Source organism: Chaetodon trifascialis, chromosome 20 (assembly GCF_039877785.1).
Source record: "Chaetodon trifascialis isolate fChaTrf1 chromosome 20, fChaTrf1.hap1, whole genome shotgun sequence".
NCBI classification, from domain to species: domain Eukaryota; kingdom Metazoa; phylum Chordata; class Actinopteri; order Chaetodontiformes; family Chaetodontidae; genus Chaetodon; species Chaetodon trifascialis.
In genome coordinates this window covers 7,495,707-7,517,764 of record NC_092075.1, presented here as the reverse complement: position 1 = coordinate 7,517,764, position 22,058 = coordinate 7,495,707, and the positions used below count along the sequence as shown (strand labels likewise).

The window sequence follows — 22,058 nt, the reverse complement described above, 5'->3', positions numbered from 1 at the left end:
TTCCAGTGGTTCATTTCCTCAGGTGTGGCAACGCATTCTTTGTGTGATTGTTTGATATGTTACATTCCTTTGTGTTATCAGCAATTACAATAAAGAGGCTCCTCCAGGAAGCCGGACCCTTTGTTGAATTTATTGGTTCCTGAAATTTGTCATTACTGCTTCCTGGCCGTGATGTCATCAGTTGGTTAATGACAGAGAGGAAGAGGGACATGCATCCCAAAATAACTAAGAAAAAACAGACAATTTTAAAAGGCGTAATGAGCCTGTAAGAACAGGGGCAATGAGTTATGGCTCTGTCACTGTCTGACTCATTTTGTCTCAGAGGGAAATGCTTTTACGACCCACAACATGCCATCAAGGTCCTTCAGTGGCACAAAGATAAGCCCGTGTTGACTTTGGTAAAGATGAAAACACAATGTTAATCACCAAAACTAAATTAGAAGGGTTTTAGGGAATTGACATGTGAATCTATTCAAATAATCCAATTTGGGTTATGCACAAAACAGAAAAAAAACTAAATGAAACCACCACAAAACCCCAGATTAGACATAGACTGGACGAGAAATGTTATTTGTATTTTTTTTTTTATTTTGGCATTTCTTTGTTTTGCATTTATATTAAGCAAAGTGCATCTTATTTTCTTTTTCTCATCAACACATTGCACAATACATAAATAATGATGCATATAAAACGTCTTCATATTTACAATTAATAATATATTTATATATAACATAAAATACATTTTTCGCTTCTTATTTTATTTAATTAAATCTTAGCCATTTATTAAACAAAGTCCGTCAGAATCTTATACTTTCTTCTTCTTCTTCTTCTTCTTCTTTTAAATGTTTTTTTTTTCCCCCCTCTCTGGTTGAACCTCTGGAACAAAAAAAAGGAAAGTGGGTGTAGTCTGTTCGTGAGGCGGCAGAGGAGGCGAGGAGGGTGAAGAAGGCTGCTGCTATCGGGTGTTGAAAATGACTTCCAACCAGCACGGGCAGCTACTGATGAACTGTCTGGTGTAGCACTGTCCCCAGCCTTTCACAAAGCTTATCTGCACCGTGAAGCCCGTGCGAGGCTGCTGCGTGAACTCGTGGTCGTTGGGCCTCTGCAGGCTGCCGGCCTTGTCATAGTCAAAAGCTTTGATGGAGAAACCGGGGAACACCTTGTGCACCAGCAGCGTGCGCGAGTCCGGGTTGTCCAGTGTGGCCGACTTAATGAAGATGGGGTAGCAGCTGCGGTTGTAGACCCACACCCCGTCTGGCTCACGCGTCAGCTGGATGCCATAGCCAATCTTGGCCCGCACCATCTGCACCAGCTGGGACTTGTTGTCAGAGCAGAGCTGGCCCAGGCAGAAGCCGTTCCCCTGAGGTAGATCATAGAAGATGTCCAGAGAGGGCTCCTGGACTGAGTAGAGGCGCCCGACGCGTGTCTTCTCCTCCCAGTATGCCACCACGCACCAATGGGCCCGATCGCCAGACTCCTGCAACGCCAGGGAATCTGAAGAAGGAAACAGAGACAGAAGGAGATGGTTAGACGTGCGTGAAGGTCCACAGTCAAGACGTGATGACACTGAAATGTTAGACAGTAAAATATGGAGCTCAAGAAGTACAGAAAGAGAGGAGAGGAGGAAGGGATGAGCGCAAAAGCAACGGCTACACCAGACTTCTCAAACATCGCTACTTCTTCACAACTGCTTCCTTATCCCTGTTTTGGGAAATAGGGAATTTGCTTTAGTCGAGAGCCAAAAACTAAACTGCCATCCTCAATTTCTGCCATACAGGAAAACCATGTTGGAATTCCTGGATCTCAGACAAGAGAAGCAACTCGGAGACACTGGCAGGCAAGCGTCCACACGCAGTACAATATTTGTCTAGGCATTAAACGCTTATCTTCTGTCTGGCTCGCTGTATTTTTGTAGCGGTGTGGCCAACAATGTAGTGACGTCAACTCGCTGCCCCGATCATCTCTCCGCAGCAACGTGCTTCGCCCTGCTGGAGGAAATTAGAAACCATCTTTGGATTCACGCTCTTTGACGCGAGGCCACAGTCACCGAGCAACAGCGAGTGACTTTCACACAAACACATAATGTCGACGGCGAAGCACGTGGCGCTTAGCCGACGAGCGAGCGAGGCAGGCCCTTAACTCTCGAGCCCTGGTGTCTGAATCGTTGACAAGCTAGGCCTCTCCAGTCTAAAGTTTCCCCTGAGCGTAAAAGAAGTGTAGCATTGGCCATGCTCCAGTTTCCAAACCCCCTCCCTCCCTCTCCCGTCTCCCTTTAGTGTGCCTCCTGCGCCGTCCCTCTCCCCCTTCATATCTCTATTCCACAGAAATCTGGCTCCCAGCTACTCCCAGCTAGAAAAGTGGGAGCCAGTCAGGCGCAAGGGAAATAGAGGGAGACAGAGAGAGCGCGAGAGGAAAGAAAGAGGGGGCGGGGTGGGGAAGAGAAGGAATGCTTTCACATATTTTGACTGTTACTTTTGCAACTTTACTTCCTCTTCTGATTTTTTTAACCGTCTCTTGTGCTTTTAGGGGTCGTCACCTAATTGCTGCAGCTTCTATCAGCCGCTCAGCAATCTTTCACACTTCCTCCACTCCCTCACACGAATGCACACACACTCCAATCCAGCGCCGATGAAAGACACATTCAAGGGTTAAGAAAGCTTGAAGAGGGGAAACGCATGCGAGGGAAAAAATTAACAGAGCCCCTCTCAGAGCCGTTTCAGTTCCCATCCGACCCCAGCCTCCCCCGCCTCCCCTCTTCGTTTCATCTGGCGGTAGCTGTGGATGTAACCGGTAATTTGGAAGGTCCCGTCTGAGACAAACTGCAACGTTAATGCGGCAGGATCTCTGCCGGCCCGAGCGGACTCACCGCGGCCTGTCATTAGCCTTCATTAGACGCCGGGAGGAGGAGGAAGGGGGGGAGAAAAAGACAACACTGGGAGAAGAGAGACAGAAACAGAGAGGAGAGGAGGGAGGGCAGGGGGAGAAAAACTGAAAGCATGCCTTCCATAAAACAAGAGGACTGTGTTCTTTGAAGTTGGTCAGAACGGAGCCTCGGGGAGTTTATCGTAAATCCGTCCTCATGGGGTGCTGGGGGAAACTAAGCACCCAGCTATCTACCTTAGACTAAATGGAAGGGGGGAAAAAGCATTTATCTTTGAGATAAGAGACAGAAAGTGTCTTTTGTGTCTCGGGGCTGATGTCAGACAGAGCCTCCGATCCTGACCGAGCTTTGCTCTCGGGTCTGCTTTACATGTACATACAGGAACAGCCGGAGTTGATAAGGAGAAAGACGCGTTGGACTTTCTTAACAGCTGACAGAGGGCCTGCTGGCGGAGCTCACCTGTGGGGCCCTGTGTGTGTGTTTGTTATTGCTGAGAGAGACAGGGCCTGGCGTCAGAGGTCATTAGAGCGGCTGCCTGTCTGAGCCTGTCATTGCAGCCTGAAAACACCCTGCTATTCAGGACTACACTAACTGCCCCGCTTCCCCTCCCTCGTCGTCTCTCCTCTCTTCTCCTCTCAGAGACTGGTAGCAAGTCAGAACCGCAGAGGAGAGACGAGCGAGGGAAGGATTAAAGCAAAGGGCTGAGGAGAGACAGAAAAACAACAGAGGGAAATAGGTTGGTCAGCAGAACGGGTCAGCTAGCAGAGCATTCAGACCCTTCTCTTACGTAAAAGTTGCAGCGCCACATTGCAGAAATGCTACATTACAAGTCCAGTCTTTCCAGAGACAGATTAAAAAAGAAAAAGTCGATAATCGGCCGAGACATTCTCACTTTAAGTCCCTAATGTGGGTCAAGCTTCAAAAAACACTTCCCACAATGCAACTCGATAGCCTCTTTCGTTAGATCCTCCCTGACTGGTGAGTAAATGGCTCTCAAACCACCTGCCCCAAGTTTGTAACGCAGGCGTTTTTCCACCCAACGTCGTATTGACATCACTATGACATCATCAGGAGGTTATTCTCAGACTGGGAAACTTCCAAAGAAATGTTTAGGAGTATTCAAGTTAAGTTTAAGTGCCTAGAAGTTACTCGAAGTTCATTTTTCCGGCACTGCAGTCAAGTGATTTTGGGGTTTTTTTTGTCCTCCAGTGTGACAGCAGCTCCCCTGAATTCCTCCCATTCCTCGGCAACAGTTAGATAAGAGACAGACTGAAAGCTAATTTTAGAGAATATTTATAGTTACAGCGTTCTGTCCGGCTCAAACTGTGCCTACAGGTAAACAAAAACCGAACTTCTTCTGTTCAGCAGGCCGGCAGAGAGAAAGCGAGACAGGCAGACTCCTCCGTCTGTGGGGCGCAGCCTTGTGAAGACTGTGTTCACAGCTTGTCCTGACAGCCGATGAGCTTACACCTCTGAGTAATGCCGCTGAACACATAACCACACACACACACACACACGGATATAAACACACACGCTAATGTGAGTGGCCCAGTATCAGCACACCTTGTTCCAAGTGCAGGGTTCATTTAACTAAATTTTAATTTTTAACACGTCGTGTGTTTGCGTGCGAGGTGTCTGCTGGACACGCTCCTCATGTTACGGTCTGACACTATTTCAGGTGCTTCTCACATAGGTGCGTGCGTGCGTGTGTGTGTGTCAGACGGTGTCGTCAGAGTGTCTGCGCCAAGTCCGTCTGTCCTCGGAACGATGCGTTTCCATCAGCTCTGGCCCCTGAACGCTTACAGAGCTGTCTGCAGTCTCTGTCTGTACATCTGTCTGCTTTCTGGACGTCTGCCTATCGACGCATTAGTCCGTCTATCTGTCTGCCGCCCCCACCTGCTCGTCTGCTCTGCAGCCTCTCAGCCCGTGTGTCTCAAGCTTCTCCTCGCTGGAGATAAGCGGGCTAGCTGGCAGCCTGAAGCCATCTGTCACTGCGGCCCTTTCTGCTCCGCTCCAGTCGTCTGCTGCTGGTCTCTCCCTGTCTGGTTTGTCCCACGGGATCCACACGTAACCCCCCACCCAAAAGAACTAAACAAAAACAGCCCCTCAGAGCGAAAAGATTGGTTCACTGTGAAGCAGCTGGGAGCTAAAATGTTGATAGATCATTGCTGAAATACACTGGAGCAGATAGGTGTGGAGTGCGTCATATGATCAGATGATGATAATGATCAAAGGCCTTGTTAAAAGCATTTTTTGCAGTGTTAGACAGTGCAAGAAGCAGCTGGTGAGAGCTAATGTGGATGTTAGCCATTAGCAACACAGCGCAAACAAAAACAGCATATTGCTCCCATGTTTTCTAGGTATTTAATGGATGATCAGCTTATGGTCTGCGAGGTAGGGGGTGCTGGGGGTAGACTGTAAATATCTGTGATTAAATAAACCCCCCTGTGCAATGCAAAATGCTTAAACCATAGCACAGGGAGGGCAGATTCGGCGACTAGACACACACTGCAAGCTCCCCTGTGGATTTTAATGGTCCAAGGTCTTAAAGAGTGGACGCCACGCTAGCTGAGACAATTGGACTTGGTCGAAGGGGGGAGGGGTGGCTGGGGGGTATAAGGGAGGGGGGCTCATGGCCAGAAACACAGTCTGGAAGGTTAATCATTACCTCTGTCTGACTCCACACACACACACACATACACAGACCAGGTCGCTACTATACTTAGAAGTCAACACAGTCACAGAGCAGCACGCCCACACCCTCACGCACACACACAGTTTTCAACCTTCACTCCTGGACACAACACTATCAACATCGGTAAATAGCGAGGAGGCTCCTGAGAACTGTCTCGTATCGATCCCTGAGAGGCCTATATATACGTGTGTGTGCTCGCGCGTGTGTGTGCCTCTCTCGGCTTAGACGTGCAATGACCCTGTCGTCATCACACACATACACACACACACACACACACACACACACACACACACTCACAGCGGCTGAGGAAAGGAGTGGGGAAGGCATGAAGGAAACAGCTCGAGGGGGAAGGAAGGACTCTTCATGGTGCCTTATTTTCTAAGTCAACACCCTCTCTCGAGCCGGGGAAAGTCTATTCCAAAGGTCAAGGGTCACCCTGGAGGCATTCCTTTTGTTCTCTCTGCCACGCCGTATATGTTCAGCCCTGTGCGTGTGCGTATGTGTGTGTGTTTATGTCTGTAATGAAAGACTGCGCATTTGTCTCACTCTGCTCACAAAAATATTTGGTCTCATTGATTTTTTTTTTTTAGTTTTGAGACATCTGAACGGCGAGGTTTGTTGAATGTTGTGTTCACTTTCTTCTGCGGCAAAGAAATTCAATGACAGGCGACCCCTTCAGAAAGCGAAAGGTCAGCCGATCTGTGCAGCGAAGAGGAGGAGCGTCCTTGTCTCACGTCAATACAACAACACAGCCTTGTACATTTAAGCTATCAACTGTACACAGTCTTGTTTGTTTTTTTTACTGTCGAGAGGTAAATGACTCAGTCTGCAGAAGAGAGCGCAACCTGTGACCAAAATGTAATTAAATCAGGCTAAATTACGTTTGCACGGTTTGTCTTAAACGAGTGTGATGCTAGGTTAGCATTGCGCTCTTGTAACAGTCAGACTCATCATGATGTCCTTTTTATCGCATGCATTGTTCCCCCCACAATGCACCTCACCCGCTGACAATTCGGTTGCAGATTCCAGTGTGATATCCTAGTAGCGGCTAATGTAGCCTCAAGCTGCTAGCCTCAAGCCACAAACAAGCAAACTCTGGCCGTTTTCATTGTGTATCAAACAGTGAAATGATTTAATAAGCGTTCAAAAAGTGCAAAGTGACAGCTTTGAAGGATAAACGACGTATTGTTTAGCCCTAGTATGTAGATAAATACAGACAGAGGGTTCAGCAGCTGGCAGAGGAAGTGGCTCTTTATGGTGGCAGGTTACGTAAGATGATGTTAAGTCCTTCCCCCGACTTCAGGAAACCTAAATAAGCCCCGATGGCAGGAAAACCACACAGGGGAGTGGCACAGTTTCGCTATCTACAGATCTGACTCCTCGCAGAAACACAGATAGAGAGAATGAGTTGCAGACACGCCATCTCTAACATGAACCATCCGGCCACGGCCGGGAGAAGATAAGGAGAAGAAATGGCGCATGTTTTCCTAATGCCTCCATCTACTGTATAATTTTCTCTGAGTGGAAGTCTCTGCTCTAATTACACGATGCGCAAGTCCTGATGCAGCTCAGGCACCGTGTTTTTCTCAGTTTGAGATAAAATGAAGGAATGTTTCATAATCAATTGGGCGGCATCTTGCATTTGGCTCCACATTATCACAAAACTGCAGCAAGATTTTTCACTGAAGGACGTTTCATTCCCCTGCAACTCCTCCTTCCTACTCCTGCTAAGTTATTATTCCAACACTTCATCATGCTGACCCTCTCTCTCTCTCTCACACACACACACACACACACACACACACACACACACACACACACACACACACACACACACACACACACACACACACACACACACAGATCCCCTGCAGCCCAGATTTCCCAGGGTGACAGGACAAATAAACACAAGCTAGTTGGCTACAGGGTGCCAGGCAGGCTGCACTGATGTCATCAGCTCACTTTTGCAAACAGCAGATCGCTCGCAGGCTCGGTATCTCTGAGCCATTTACATACACACACACGGCGCTACGGACAGATGGACAGACAAGCCGAAACAATCACCCTCATTGTTGAGGTGCCGAAACACCGTGGGAACTAAACACCGCAAACAAAGAGGCAGACAACCAGCAGAGCCAGTTGTGTTCGGCCCCAGCTTCTGTTGTGTTGCGTCTCTGTTATTAATAATTATGTACCTGTGTACGTCTGTGAATGTGTCTGGTTATAGCAGCACTGGAGTCTGTGCAAGATATGTGGTTTCTGACAGGGCTGAGATACAATCACACACACACACACACACACACACACACACCCCTCCAGTCTGAGTACACAAAAGACAAACTGACTACATGAATGAGCAGGCGGGAGGGTGGAGACAGCGGTACTGTGTGTCACACAAGAAATCTGACACACACACACACACACACACACACACAGGTTTACAGGAATGTGTCTCCACGTATTTCCATTTCCGTCTTTATTCTGCTTAAAGGGACGGGGGGGGGGGTCTCCCTTCCTTCCTCTTTCTCCTCTTTTCTCCTTCACACCCACTCTGTCTCTCTTTCATATCTTCATACATTGAGGTAATGTCAAAATCCACTTCCACAGAGTGACTGCAAACCAAAACAATGTTCATCCTGTTCTGGGCTTCCCTCCAGCTCTGGCTCAGAGCCAAATCTGCATAACCCACCTTTCAATCAACTGGCTATGCTAAGGTGGGCTAATGTTTTCAGCTGGAAAAGCTTGTTTGATGCCACAAACCGTTAGCAAAAACCCAAACACATGCAAGCTAGGGACACTTTCCTCTCTCCTCTCGTCTCCCCCCCCCCCCCCCCCATCCTCCACTGTCTCCGCGTGCTGTTTTTTCGATTTGTGCAGCATAATGACACAGGGTGGGGAACAGAGGACGGCCAAAACCAAAATTAAGTCCCTTGCCAAGAGGCGGCTTGGCTGCCGAGCAAGGAGAGGAAGTGGGGAGTAATGAGAGATCCTGGCCCGGCACGGAGCGGCCCGGCTCTGCTCTGCTCAACTCGCTGGCTGAACACACAGCCTCCAAATTACAGAGAACAGAGCAGAGCTGCCGGCCATCTCTCCCTCCACCCAAAGCCGCCATCTTCTCTCCCTCTTCATTCCTTCCTCTCACTGTTCGAGCAGAAGATTCAAAGCAGAAACAGATTTACGGCGGAGACAGCATCTCTGAAACGAGCCTCTCCTGGTTGGAGCAGGCTACGCAGGCATTTCTGTCTTTGTAGAAGCAAATGTTCACTTTCTTTCTTTTCTTCTTCGCTTCACTCCCTCCTTCTTTCTAGCTGGTGCACTCCAGTGTTTGTTTTCTGTCACGAAGAGGCCTCGGCTGCCTCCCTGTCCGCTCGCCTTTTCCTCAAAGACATGAGGTCATATCCTGCGCAGCCCTTTCCTTTCCCTGCTAACCCAAACAAGGCAGGAATGCCGAGAGAGAGACGAGTGGGACTGAGGGTGCTGTGTTCCTGACTTGGGCTGTCGATTGCTGGAAGCCGGCTTTTAAAGAAATCATACGATTGTGTCTGGTGACCATTTAATCTTCACTTCCTGTGAAAAATGACTTCAAAAACAACACAAGGATCTTTTCTCTCGCTGGGTTTGCACCGAAAATGGGCCGTTTCTTCGGGGCCTTCCATATGACAGCAGAACTAGTTTGATTTAATGAGCCGAGGTGCCAAGACTAAATTTAATCTCTGTCAGAGCCCCTGATGAAGGTTATACCTCCAGCCGATTCACTGGATGACTAATTGACTGACTGAAGGGCTGGCCGACTGTCTGTCGAGCGAGGTGACTGGCTGGTGGTGTAAGAATACAACTCAGCCTAAATTTAACCTGCAGTGGGAGGAAGCGCCTGTGTGACAGTCGGCAGTGCGCCAGGGCTCGCACCAGGTCATTCTATCTGCCTGCCTGTTGTGTATGCGTCGGTGTGTGTGTGTGTGAAAACGCTCGTGTGTGTGTGCGTACGTGTCACCGCAGCCCGACTGGATCCTCTTACACACAGGCACTCCGGGTCAGTCCCCGATGGCACCAGCAGGCACGCCACCGACACACACACACGGATGCTACACATCCAATAAGAGCTTGGCACGAACAGACTATAAATCGCCTTTAAAGAAGAGTCGATGCATGTACGCACTTTGGCTGAGTATTTATCCTCAATACTTCTTTGGACCGACTGAAATGTGTCCACAATAATCAAAAACTATGTCTGGTAACAGTCATACCCATGTTTGCTTACTCTTTGATCAGAGCGCACCAGACTCCATTCAAAATGTTGGCAATTTTGGACACATTCAGCATGTGAGATCACTTGGATTCTTCTGTTAAGCGAACAAAATGGAAAACCTGTCAAAGTATTGTTTCTGTATCAGTACCAAAACTCAGCAGCGCTAGCATAAAAAGATTTGAAAATGATACCCAGCCATCACAAACAAACATCCACAGCCTAAACCGCCGTCCTCCAGATCCCAGAGGTCTTTTATTTAAGACAACACTCAGAAAAAACTTGACCCCTGCCAGCTCAACGAGATGGACATCCGGCTACGTGGGTGCCACCTGAGCTGCTTGTAAACGATCTCGTCTCTAACAAGTTTAAATATTACTTAACACTCCGCAGATTCATAACCAACAATCCAGCGGCCTCTTAACGCTGACCCGAGCTCCCATTTCCAAATCTCCCTCTTGATCTCTCTCTTCAGTTCCTGGGTGAACCTAAACCCCCGAGCTAAGCCCTCGCCCCTGCTCAAACTGAGATCAGCACCCCGACACCCAGCTCCAGGCCGCCAGCCATCAACCCCCTCCCCGCCTTTCTCCTCTCCTCTCTGCTCTGTTCCAAGCTGATGACGTGAGCCAGTGAGAGGAGCTTTGGAGCTGGTAGCCTGGCAGGCAGCCTAGTTTGCATTTGCGCTTGTCGCTGTCGCAGCTCACTTAACTCCTTACAGGCTGGATGGTCTTGGCTTTTCGGAGACGGATAAGCGGTGAGAATAAAAGAAGGAAAGATGGGAGGAGAGGGTGTTATCATTAACCTCATCTCTGTCCGAACTGTGTTTTTTTAGTGAGGATTTCTTTCGGGTCATTTTCCACTCTTGCTAATGTGCAACTCCAGAGCCGGACTGCTTTACCAATTATACACTCCAGATTTTCAAAAAGTCGACAAGCGTGTAAGTTTTCTACTGCAATGCAAAAAAAAATTAGCAGTGCAACTCTTGCTGACTTCAAGTCTTTGCCACTCTCCTTCCCTCAAAGCCACCCTCCTCTCTCTCTTCCCTCTTCCTCTCTGTAAATATGTCTGGAGAAGAACATAAAAAGGGCAGAGTGAGTGAATTAGAAGGTCAGCAGCGGGCCTCTGGGAGAGCCATGTTTCTTTTGTCAGGGCCCCAGAGGGAGGGAGCAAAGGAGGGAAGTAAGGAGGGAGGGAGGGAGTACCAGCGGGGAGGAGGAATGGAGCAGCTTTTTTTTTTTTTTTCCCGGGGCTTGCCAGGGAAATCATGAGGGCAGAGCGCTTTGGCCATCCCGCCCCGAACCTTTCTACCTCTGCTGCCTTCACTGAGGAGGCCCATTCACTGGAGCACTGGCCGCTGCTGCCATGTCATCCTCGCCAGGAAGGAAAACAGGAGGAGGAGGAGGAGGAGGAGGAGGAGGAGGGTAGTGTGTACGCCTTGCAGAAGGAGGGAAGGGGTAAGGGAGGGAGCATGGAGGGGGGGGGCGCCTGTTAAGACTCCAGTTCTTGGATTTCACAGTTTGAACTGGGTCTAAAATGTGTCTTTAGTTAATGCACACAGGGAGGACTTTTAGTGTCCATCTCAAGGTGTGGAGGAGGGGGGAGCAGAGAGGGGAGACTGATTTCTTGTTCCTCTGTTCTCGTAAGCACTGCTACAACCTCTTCCCCCATCTAAGGACACACACACACATGCATGCATGCAGGGAGGCAGGCTAAACCACCCCCGACCCCCCCTACCACCAAACAAAGGAGGGGGGAAAATGGGCAGCCAACACCAACTGACATAAAACAGGCTTTAAAGGCCCAGTAATGAGAACCATCTGAGGCAGAGGAGAGCACAGAGCAGCACAGAGCAAGCTCAAGCAGCGGAGAGCAAACTCCTTCTCTCGTGAACACCATCTTATTCTGTAGCCTGCGGACATGGTGCTGGGTGAGGAAGGCAACGCTGCCAAAGGGGATTACGGGAGAAAAGCCGAGGAAGCCCGGAACACGTCCTGCATGAGAGATGGAAGAAAGAAAGGCGCCTGTGTCTCGCTCTTATCCACACACCGAGCCCAGAGGAGAGTTAACTTGTCCACAAAGACGTCTCCTGTACGCACAAACACACCCAAACAAACACTCGCATGTCAGCCGAAGCCTCTTTTTGCTGCTTCTCTCTCTTTTTTTTTTCTCCCTCCCCCACAATACCACATGCACAGAGCATATTCTTCTCCAAACAACGGTTCGGCGTGTTTGTCTTCCATTACAACATGACACGGAAAGGGATGAGAGGGAACGGGGAGAGGAAGAGGAGAAGAGAAGAGCGTTGTTCAAAGAGCCAGGAGGGAGGAATTTGTGTGGATGTGGGAGAAATACACCACCCTCCTTCGCTGGCTTTTTTTTTTTTTTTTTATTACAGAGGGGAAGCAGGGGCCCCCACAATCACTGCCTCATCATCACAAGTATGGAGGGGAGATGTGTGTTGGGAGGAATGCACAGGAGAAGAAAACAGCAGAGGAAAATAATATGGCTGGGAAAAGGGAGGGATTGTAGGAAAAAGACAAGAAAATGGGAATAGGAAATCTATTTGGAGGAATATTTACCTGAAAGCCCCACAGGGGCCGAGTATGTCGTTCCCCCAGTGTCACTGGATGAAGGTCCAGAGTCTGGAGAATCTAACAGAGAGAAAGAGACACTCTGAATTAGCACTGTGTGTGTTCCTGCGTGTGTTTGTGCGCGAGGGGAGAAGGCAAAGCAGCAGCTGTGAGACCGTCAATCACTCCAGTGAAATCAATGCCTAATGAAGACGCTGACGACGAAGCTCACACTCTCACACACACACAGAGAGGACTTACAGAGGAGAGTTTCTTACACCCCCGATAATCCCCCATAATCCACTGCCTCAGGAGGAACGTTAGCCCCGCATCTCTGCATAGACAAGCTGCTGATCTGGAAAGAGCTGCGTTCTTTCTGCTAATGACTTACGCGACGTTGGAGCTGGACTTCTGATTCCGTATCAATAATCATACACACATCAAATATTAGATGACAGTGAGCGCAACACTTGGTGTTCTGGGCCGATAGAGGGCCAAACTGCTCTAATAGAAGCCTCTTGATAAGATTCCTGTTCCTGCTTTTCTCTCTCTAAGGACAGAGAAAATAGCTGGATTCAAATTTGCTGGATTCAAGCTAAATTGCGAACGTGAGCAAACAGCGAAGTGAGTTAAACGTGTATGCGACCGCCTCGGCAGACGGAGCTCAGAGGGGCCTTGAAAGGTGTTCACTGTAAATTTTCTTAACAGGCAGACAAGAGAGAAAAAAACGACTCATTCTCTCCCTCTCTTTGCATTTGAATGCTTAACTCCCTCTAAGACTCGTAATGTAGACTAGTTTCAACATGACACCTGAATGGAGCTTTAACAAAACCGCTGTGCGTTGAGCGGAGCAGCACGCCACTGGGAGCCGGCTAGCTCTGCTGCAGAGCTGCTGCTGGTAGCCTGGTATTCACTAATGATACATTCCTCTCGCGGCACGTCAGCGCCGCGCTACACCTACTGGAGCCATTGGACCACGGCGCGCGGCGGTGGTCACCTCTGCTCTGCCTGAATTAAGGCTTTAAAGTGCAGTCTCTTCTGATTTTTTCATTGCGCAATAACGAGGCTGAAAAAGCAACAACTACCATTTAACTGAAGTTGCTCTGACTTGAAGTTTACTGCAGCGTGTGTAAACTGGAGAAAGGCAGCGAGCAGGAGGTCAGTGTGCATTTAATCTACATATGGCGAGGAGGGGGGGCAGCTGAATACCTCCACTCTCCGTCTCATCGGCCTCCTGTTTGACCGAGCAGAGCTGCAGTAGCTATGAAGCAATAAAGAAACAGCAACCAGAGCGGTTTCGCTGCGAGCCCTCCTCCCTGCCACCCTGCCCCCGTCCGGACGCAGACCGTGCCGCTGCGGTCGTGCTAACGAGATACACGGGCATAGCCCAGCCTGCCTCGCTTTCATTGGCTGCCAGCAGCCTTGCCCTGGTCTCCCGGGCAACAGTTCACAGCTGACCACAGGGCTGAGGGGGCATCAGAGAGAAAGAGCCCAACAGTGTGTGATTTATATTCCCCAGAGCTGGAACAAGGTAGCGTTTTACGTCTCGGCTGCTTTCATATTGACCGCTGCTGCTGGAGCGGACAGGCAGCCTGACACATATAACCCCACTTCCTGCTCACTGGAATCATAAAACCATCATCATAAAATCCATTGCTCCTCCGCCTCATGCAGATTTTTACAACGTCTGATTGCCCGCTAAAAGTTGACTATGCAGGTTTTCTGAACGTCGTGATGATTTAAAACAGCTAAATATAAAGCAAATACAGAGAATAGCGTGGCAAATTGTAATAGCCTCCAGTAATGGGAAGGCTGATGATTGACAGCTCCCGGAGGCCCTGGGGAAAAACCCCTGTCTTTCTGCATGATAAGCTCATCTGTCCTTTGTGTGTGTGTGTGTGTGTGTGTGTGTGTGTGCCCTCGAGCCTGCTCCATTGTCCTATTAATATATGTTGTCTTTCACCCTCCCTCACCAATACAGAGACACAAACAGACAGAGTCTCCTTTGATTAACCACAACTGCAGCTGCACTGACTGAATGCTACCAAATGAGGAAATAGCACGACAGGTGAGCTTGAGCTAAAAAGCGAAGAAATGTGACTTTAAATGAAGGCATAATAGAACTTTTTTCGAAGTATGAAAACTCCACTTGAGAGACAGAAGAGCCGCCTGATGACATTTCCCATGCCTTGTTCTGTTCTCGTCGGCGACATTTAATTCCCACACAGTTAAACAAATAGGAGATTTCACTTTGCTCTCAGAGGGGGGAAACAGGGTGGTAACATGAGTTGTATAACCGTTTCCTTTGTCTGCATCCAGCTTGCATTTCCTATTTACCCTCTTGCTTCCTTTCGTCACTGGAACGTTTCCAGCTGCTCTCGTAAAAAAAGGCGCTGCGCTAGCTCTGCCTGCGCGTTGATCACTTCATTTTCAGCCTGTTGGATAAAATCGGCTTGTGTCTAAGTTTTTTGAAAATGCCTTTCAGGTAAGGCCCGGTAGATAAAGACAGAGGAAGACTGAGAGACGGGGGGGGGGGGGGGGGGGGGGCTTTGAGGAACCACAGCTGCAGCTGCAATGACTTCCTATTGTTTCCACTCACTGAAAGCCACTTTCTCCTTCTCCTGACTGACTGGCTGGCTGGTCGGCTGACCGGTCATTGTTTAACTCTGAGCTTTTCCTGCACTGACAGACAGCAGGACGGGGACAAACGAGCAAAGGAGCGAGGGACAGGTTGAGAAAATCAAGAACTGTGAGGCTTAACAGTCCCAGACTCAGACTCAGACTATGCATCTTTGTCACCCTCTCTGTGACATGAAGAGAAACTGCCGAGCAGAGCTCCCCGGTCTCACACTATTCTGGTTATAGCCTGAAATTTAACACACTTCAAACCCGACTTAATAGGCGATGACATAACCTGATGCCACTTTCCAGCACTGGGGAATCGGATGACAACCACAGCAGCATGTGGAGGCTGGCACAGGTGGAGCGAGAAAACAATTAAGCAGGACCAAATCTTGTTAAGGAAAAGAAAGAAGACGGAGCGTGCATGCAAACACAAATAGTCTCTCCCAGTCTGGAAAACAAACACATCCAAACAGAGATGTGGGACAGTGACACACACACACATACACACACGCGCGCACGAGCCCTCAACCTTAATCGGTTGATTAATTCAGCTGATAAAGGCTGGCTGGCTCCAGAGACGCCGCTGTCTGTGGCGCAATTCACAATAGATAGATGGACACACAAACAAACACCCATAAAACTCCCCCTCCCCCCACCACACACACACACACACACACACACACACACACACACACACACACACTGCCCCTGGTGACATGCCAGTCAGTCTATAGCTGGTATCTCAACTTTGTGCTGCTTTGCCCTGGCTGCCAGCCATGCTAGAACTGCCCAGCCAGCCAGGCGTGCCACTCCACTGCTATCATAAATCACAACATAACATGGAGCTGTTTCCTACACACACACACACAAACGCACTGCAGAGGTAGTGTGTTAAGACTATATACATTGTAATGTCAGACACACAGACAACACATAAACATTCATGAATACAAGACGGCCTTTATATGTGTATGTTTTGCCAAGACAACAGTGTTTCAGACAATACATAATTTATGTCTTCATAAATAAATAGATGAAGCTCACCTGGTGGTTTAAGATAGTCCATGGGATAGCGCGAATATGGAGGAGGAGGGGACTCTGCACAGAGGGGGGAGAAAAAGGCAGAGCATTAGAAGAAGAAAAAACACAAGGAAGAGATCTAAACTTTATGATAAGAGTTGTCATTCTTCTGGGAAAAGGTTTTGTGTCTGTCAGCTCAGCCTGGAGAGGCAGGCAGGGAGGCCGGCCGGGCGGCTATTGCCTTTCATTGGCAGGCAGATAAACAGGGGGCCGCCTGGCGCCAGGAGGGCCACTATCAGCGTCTAGGACAAACTGAGATACGGGCCTCTTTTGGCCCGGGACGCCAAGCGCGCGCGCGCGCGCGCACACACACACACACACACACACAAGCCCTGGAAACTTCACCGTGGAAAGACTGTAAAGCCCGGGATGAGTCGCTTTGCGCTTTGGAAATGCCAATAGTGAAATGCTGAAATACCAGATGGACCGTTGGTTTGAAAAGCGGGGCTTTGGTGGCAGTTGAAAATATCTCGATAAAAGTTGGAATAAACAGCACCGAAGTGGCTCTTAAGTGTATAAACACAAGAAATGAACATATTTAGCGTTTAAAAACACAATCGAGCTGCAAAAGCATCGTTGTGAAAATGACGGGATATTCAGAAACAGGCCAAATTCACAGTGAGTGACAGCACGCTGCAGAAAAGATGAAGAGGGGCACTTGGCACGCTTTCAACATCGGTCAAGTTTGACCTTATGGAAACACAAGGCAGCCGTGCCAAGAGAGGTGATGTCATTTGAATTAGGCTAATTATCCCTTTAAGAGCCTGGTAATTCTTTGACACAATGACACGGTGTCTGAATTTGACCGTGATTTAAAATTAGGCCCGACCACCGGGGACCTCAACGCCATTTCAGAACTTTTGCTTGTGGAGATGAGGTTATTAGAAACATAATAATCCGGCTCACCGAGTTCACAAAGTCTGCTCATGTGGTGCGGGTTGCAGCAAACGAGCTCTGGGTTGATTTTCCCGTAGGATTCACAGCAAGACAGCCTCTTGAGCTCCGAGGAATGCCTGAGGTCCGGCCACCTGAACACTTTGTAGAGCAGCATGGGGAGAGAGTAAGACTGTTGACCCACTTTGGCGTCCACTTTGCTGGGCAGGAGCAAGCAGGGGCTTCGGGCACCCCCCTTGGACTCCACCGCCTGCAAAAGCACCTCTAATTGTTTCTCTTTGATCTTTTTCAGTATCGAGTGGGTCAACGCCTTCAATTCAGCCTCCGACCCGGCGTTGGACTTGGCCACCTTTGTCGCTTTGCCCATGCAGCAGCCCCCGGAGCCATGCGTCCCTCTATCCGCCTCCCCGTCGCCCTCCACGGGCGCACGGCTCCTCCAGAGTCGCCGGACGAGCCCCGATCGTTTGGTCCTAAACATGCGGGACGAAAAGAGGGTTCCCCGGCTAAAAAACGAGCATGGTGTCCGCAAATCATGAAGATTCCGGGATCCGAGTCCAGGCGATGACAAGCAGCCTGAGAAAATACGGTGGAAAAACGGGGAGCTGGAGAAGCGGAGGAAATCTGTAGCATACGCCAGTCTCTGTCGCCGTCTCCTGCAGACTTGATCAACGAAAAGCGGTCGAGGTTCACGGGACAGTCAGCTTGTCCTCCGGGGATAAATAACCATCACCTCCAGCGTTTAAGACTAGCCTATAATAATGAATCTTACAGCTTGTGCACCTCTACAGCGGCAGTGGAAATGTGCCACAGCGCAGCGGCATGTAGCCTGAATGTGGTACAATTATTCACTTGGTGATGTGCAGCCGAGCGCCGTGAGCTGACCCCCTTTAAAAACCCGCTCCGTGCCGATTTTCAGCATATAAAGCCTGTCAAAACATTTTCTCTGTCTATACGCATTAGCCGTGGAAGAAATTAGACAAACTGGGGCCTAATTAAGCCTAAACACTATCACAATTATCCCATGGAAACCGAAGCTCGCCGCTGTGTCTTCAAGAGCATTAATCCACAAAATCCTTGATCCGACTGCACAGAGCAGGGCTCTCCACCAGGCTTGTGGAGGCTTTTTTATTTTTTTTTATCCGTTATCGTCTAAATATGCCACTCGTCTGCAGAGGATGTGGTCTGCTGGCAAGAATGAGCCTCGTCCAAGGAGCCAGGGAGCAAATCCGGGACTGAATCTCTAACCCGAGTTGAGTTGAGAGCCTGGGAGAAGAGCGAGAGAGACCCTCGGGTAACGTCCACGCACCGAGCCTTGCTGTAACCTATTTTAGTAGCCGAATCCCTTTCAGATAAAATAATCCAACCTCGTATCTCACACGAAGTTTCCGTGTGTGAGTGTGGCAGAAAGCGAGCCAACGAGTGATCTCGAGGGGGGGGGGAGGCTCTCTGTCTGCGAGCGAGGCGGCGGATGGTTTGGGTGCCCTTGCTCCGTCTCCAGTCTCCAGTGCGCATTGACGCGCCCGGTCACGTGTGTGTCTAGACACCCTGTCGCTTAAAAGAAATGTGATTGTGTTGCGCAAACAACAGATCAAGCAGAGCCCACAGCGCGCGCGCGCACACACACACACACACACACATACACACACGCAGGCACGCACGCACACAAAAAAGTGGTAAAAAAGGAAAGTTAAGTTAACATTTCCCAGAAAAAGTTGACAAAGTGTAACGTTGAGATAAGGGAGGACGAGGTTGGGAAACTACAGCAGATGGGCCAAAGGATACAGACTTCAAGTCATTTCTGTTAAACTTGTGAATGTTCAAGTGGTAAAATTGAAGAAGATACATCTATGTGTCCTTTTAAAGCTTATTTTTCAACGCATAATCATAATTCAGCTAGCTTAAATGACATGGAACCCAAGAAAAGGGCCAAAACCCTTTTTAAAAATGTCAGTTTTAGTGATATCGATGCCTGATCCTTGACTGTCTGAAGCGTTTGATCAGTGTTTGATTAGCAGTCTATTCATACTGACGAGAGAAAGTGTTCTAAGACAGTGGATAAATGGACCTGGGTATCAATCAATTTGCTGTATGGACAGCAACAGTCCATATAATCTTATAATAAAACTTCTGGCTGTTGTCATGCTGATAATCAGTGTCGTTATCCCTGGTTTTAGATCAAATCATTATGCCCTGACCTCGGCCTCTCAGGACAAAAAGCACTATTAACCAAATGGCTTTTAAGGTTTCAGCTCGACCTTGTTCAGGTTAGGGTTTTGAGTCTGTAGTTGGGGTTTTCTATTACAAGCGAGGGAGCTGGGAGAGAGACTTTGTGCCTGTGAGACCTGACGTAGGGCGAAGAAGGCCCATCATATGTCCGAAACACGGATGAGAGCGCGCTGCTGCCGCCCTCTGGGCGCTCAGCTCTCAGGTGGGGCAAACGCAAGTGTCCTTTGAGTCTTAATTATCAACACAACAGTTTCAACTCTTCTTTATTTACCCAGTAAAACGGTTTATGGGCTGAAGAGCAGTTTCCTTTATAAATTAATCCATATTTATTATGACAGGCGAAATGGTTTGATTTGATCATCTTACGGTTTTATATGCAGTTTAAAAGACAGGGACAGACACCAACAAACAGTGTGGTAGCTTAGTTTTTCTTTTTTATAGTTGTACATATAATAAAAAGGCTATGGATGGTTTGACAAATGGCTGCATTGTTCTCATATTAAATTTATTAGCGTATGCGCCGTAAATCAGAACCGTATAAATTATGAAACACGCGGAACTCTGTGGAAATGATCTCATTTTAAACAACAGAAGTGTGGCTGCAGCCTTTCAGGGGATCTCAGACATTTCCAGCGCCCCTCACTCTCAGTCAGCCGCATTTGCATGAATGCTTTTTTTTCTAGTGTGTATGCGTGTGTCTCCTCCGTAGCCTAATTGTATTCTCTAGACAGACAGTAGTCCAGAGGAGGAGGTGCAGGCAGCAGTATGTTAATGTGCCAGTGAGCCAGTGTCGCTGCAGGGAAGGGGGGTTGGTGGCTGATAATGATGATGGGAGAGATGTGCGGAGAAGGGGGACGGAGAGGAGTGCGTGTGTGTGTGTGTGTGTGTGTGTGTGTGTGTGTGTGTGTGTGTGTGTGTGTGTGTGTGTGTGGATGGGGGTAGTCAGTAGCTCATCCCCATATTGTCCCAGGATCCCCCACTGGCGCCGCGCAAGAGCCCGACGCAGGAGCCCAAACGGTTCAGAGGACCGCGCCGCTTTTTAAGGTGGTCTGGAAGCAATCAGTCAGGGGAAAAGGTCTGTCAGAGGGATTGTGGAAGTGGCTGCAGACGCGCATTGTCCCCTCCCCTCTCTCTACATCTCCCTGCCCTTCCGTTTGTGTGTGTGTGTGTGTGTGTGTGTGTGTGTGTGTGTGTGTGTGTGTGTGTGTGTGTGTGTGTGTGTGTGTGTGACTATTCTCCAGACTCCAGGAAGTAGCCAATTTTATCTAACCGTTTTCCATTTCAGTCTGGCTGCAAGAGCCCGTCTGTGTTCCAGCCTGCACAGAGCTGCAGGACAAGGTTTTCCTTAGCGTCTTGCAGCGCCATGTCTGAGCCACAACACTTGACTTGACTCATCTCAAAGCCCACTTCACATAAAAGATAGCAGAATGTTGAATGGTGCGTTCAGCTGCAGGGGGTCTTGGTATATTAAATGTTGAGGACAGTAAATCTGTTTCACTGTGTTCAGCTGGAATATGTTTCATTGTGTAATTTAAACGGTGATGCCATGATGCAGGGACAGAGGTGTCATCGTCTGCATAAGGTAAAGTGCATCTTAAAGGAGTAGGATAGTGGAAGTTGTCTTTTTGAAATTAACTGCTTTATTGCAAAAGAAGGATGAAATGAAATATAATGAAAAAGTTTGTCCACATAAGTAAAACTGCTCTATGTTCAGCCAAAAGAAAAACGTCATTAACCTCCCTCTTTTCTGATCTCCTCCCCGCTGCTGATAACTTTCACACAGCCCCTTAAAGGGCTCCACGATATGGAGATATATCCTGTAAGATTATGCGAATTAGTCAGTGGTTAAATACTTTATCATAGCGTTTATAGCGAGGATTCTGTGCGTTTAATATCTCTGGTTGTAATAGGGCATTGTGGGCAATGGTGAAAATCAATGAGCAGCACAATTTAATGGCTTATTGGCTTAATATATGATTTTTGCATCAATGTGATGAAGCACCTCGACCGCTCAGGTATTTAATTAGCTGGATTTGCCAGAAATGGACGTTCCTGTCTGATTATTTTGTCCATAAACTATTTCTCAATGGATTTTTCCAGAAAATACTGCCATTTTTTTCCCCATTTCCCAAAACAGAAAGAGCCATGGTTCGCCTCTCCATAATATTCTTCCTCTTTTGGGCATATTGGATCCACACCCCCAACCAGTTTGAGCTGTTTGGCTTAAATGAAAAACTGAATTCGCTCTAATTTATTACTTTATTTATTATTTATTACTGGATACAATCCAGCTTGTACGTTTCTTTGTAACTTTAAGATATCTGTGTTCTTTTATTTCCAGTGGATATATATTATATATATCATATCCATTATCCAACAGATATGTAAAACATTACACAAATCAGTTTGCTCTAGTTCCCTTTTGATTTTATCCACATTTCATCGTCCTAATCGATCTATAATTAATCTTATTTATTAATTTTTGTGCATTTCATAATATGAATTACCTTGCAGGTATCCACCTACAGTATATTGTTTACATTGGTTGCTGCTTGGATGTTTTTCCCATAATTTCTCCAGTTAAATAAACAATCTCATGAGGTTTAATATGTCAGATGATTCTCTCAAGTTCTGCAGATTTAAATATTTTGAGTAAAAATGTAAAATTTTGGGTTCCAGCCAGCATACAGTAAACGTAAGTGTCCCTCGCAACAGTCTATCCTGTGGACCACAGGGACGACTCAAAAGTGGGTATGCAATGGAGTAAAACAGCATGATAGAGGAAAGAGGATGATTAATATTCTAGATAGCAGTCTTGGCCTTTACTATAATTTATTGACACAG

The 22,058-nt window shown here is 48.0% G+C and overlaps 1 protein-coding gene across 1 annotated transcript; it reads right to left on the bottom strand.

The window, feature by feature from the left end:
* Nucleotides 1-795: 795 nt before the first annotated feature.
* Nucleotides 796-18,520, bottom strand: smad7 (SMAD family member 7). The gene is made up of 4 exons (XM_070989791.1): nucleotides 17,001-18,520; nucleotides 16,059-16,112; nucleotides 12,399-12,470; nucleotides 796-1,494 (listed from the first exon to the last, which is right to left on the bottom strand). Exons 1-4 carry the CDS (start codon nucleotides 17,464-17,466, stop codon nucleotides 956-958), a joined length of 1,131 nt encoding a protein of 376 aa, XP_070845892.1. The 5' UTR covers nucleotides 17,467-18,520; the 3' UTR covers nucleotides 796-955.
* Nucleotides 18,521-22,058: the final 3,538 nt, after the last annotated feature.

Coding starts and splice junctions, on each gene's coding strand:
- smad7 (XM_070989791.1), bottom strand. CDS start 17,466: ATGTTTAGGACCAAACGATCGGGGCTCGTCCGGCGACTCTGGAGGAGC. Junction 12,471..16,058: donor GGACTATCTTAAACCACCAG/GTGAGCTTCATC, acceptor TCTCTCTGTTAG/ATTCTCCAGACTCTGGACCT. Junction 1,495..12,398: donor GGCCCCTGTGGGGCTTTCAG/GTAAATATTCCT, acceptor TTCCTTCTTCAG/ATTCCCTGGCGTTGCAGGAG.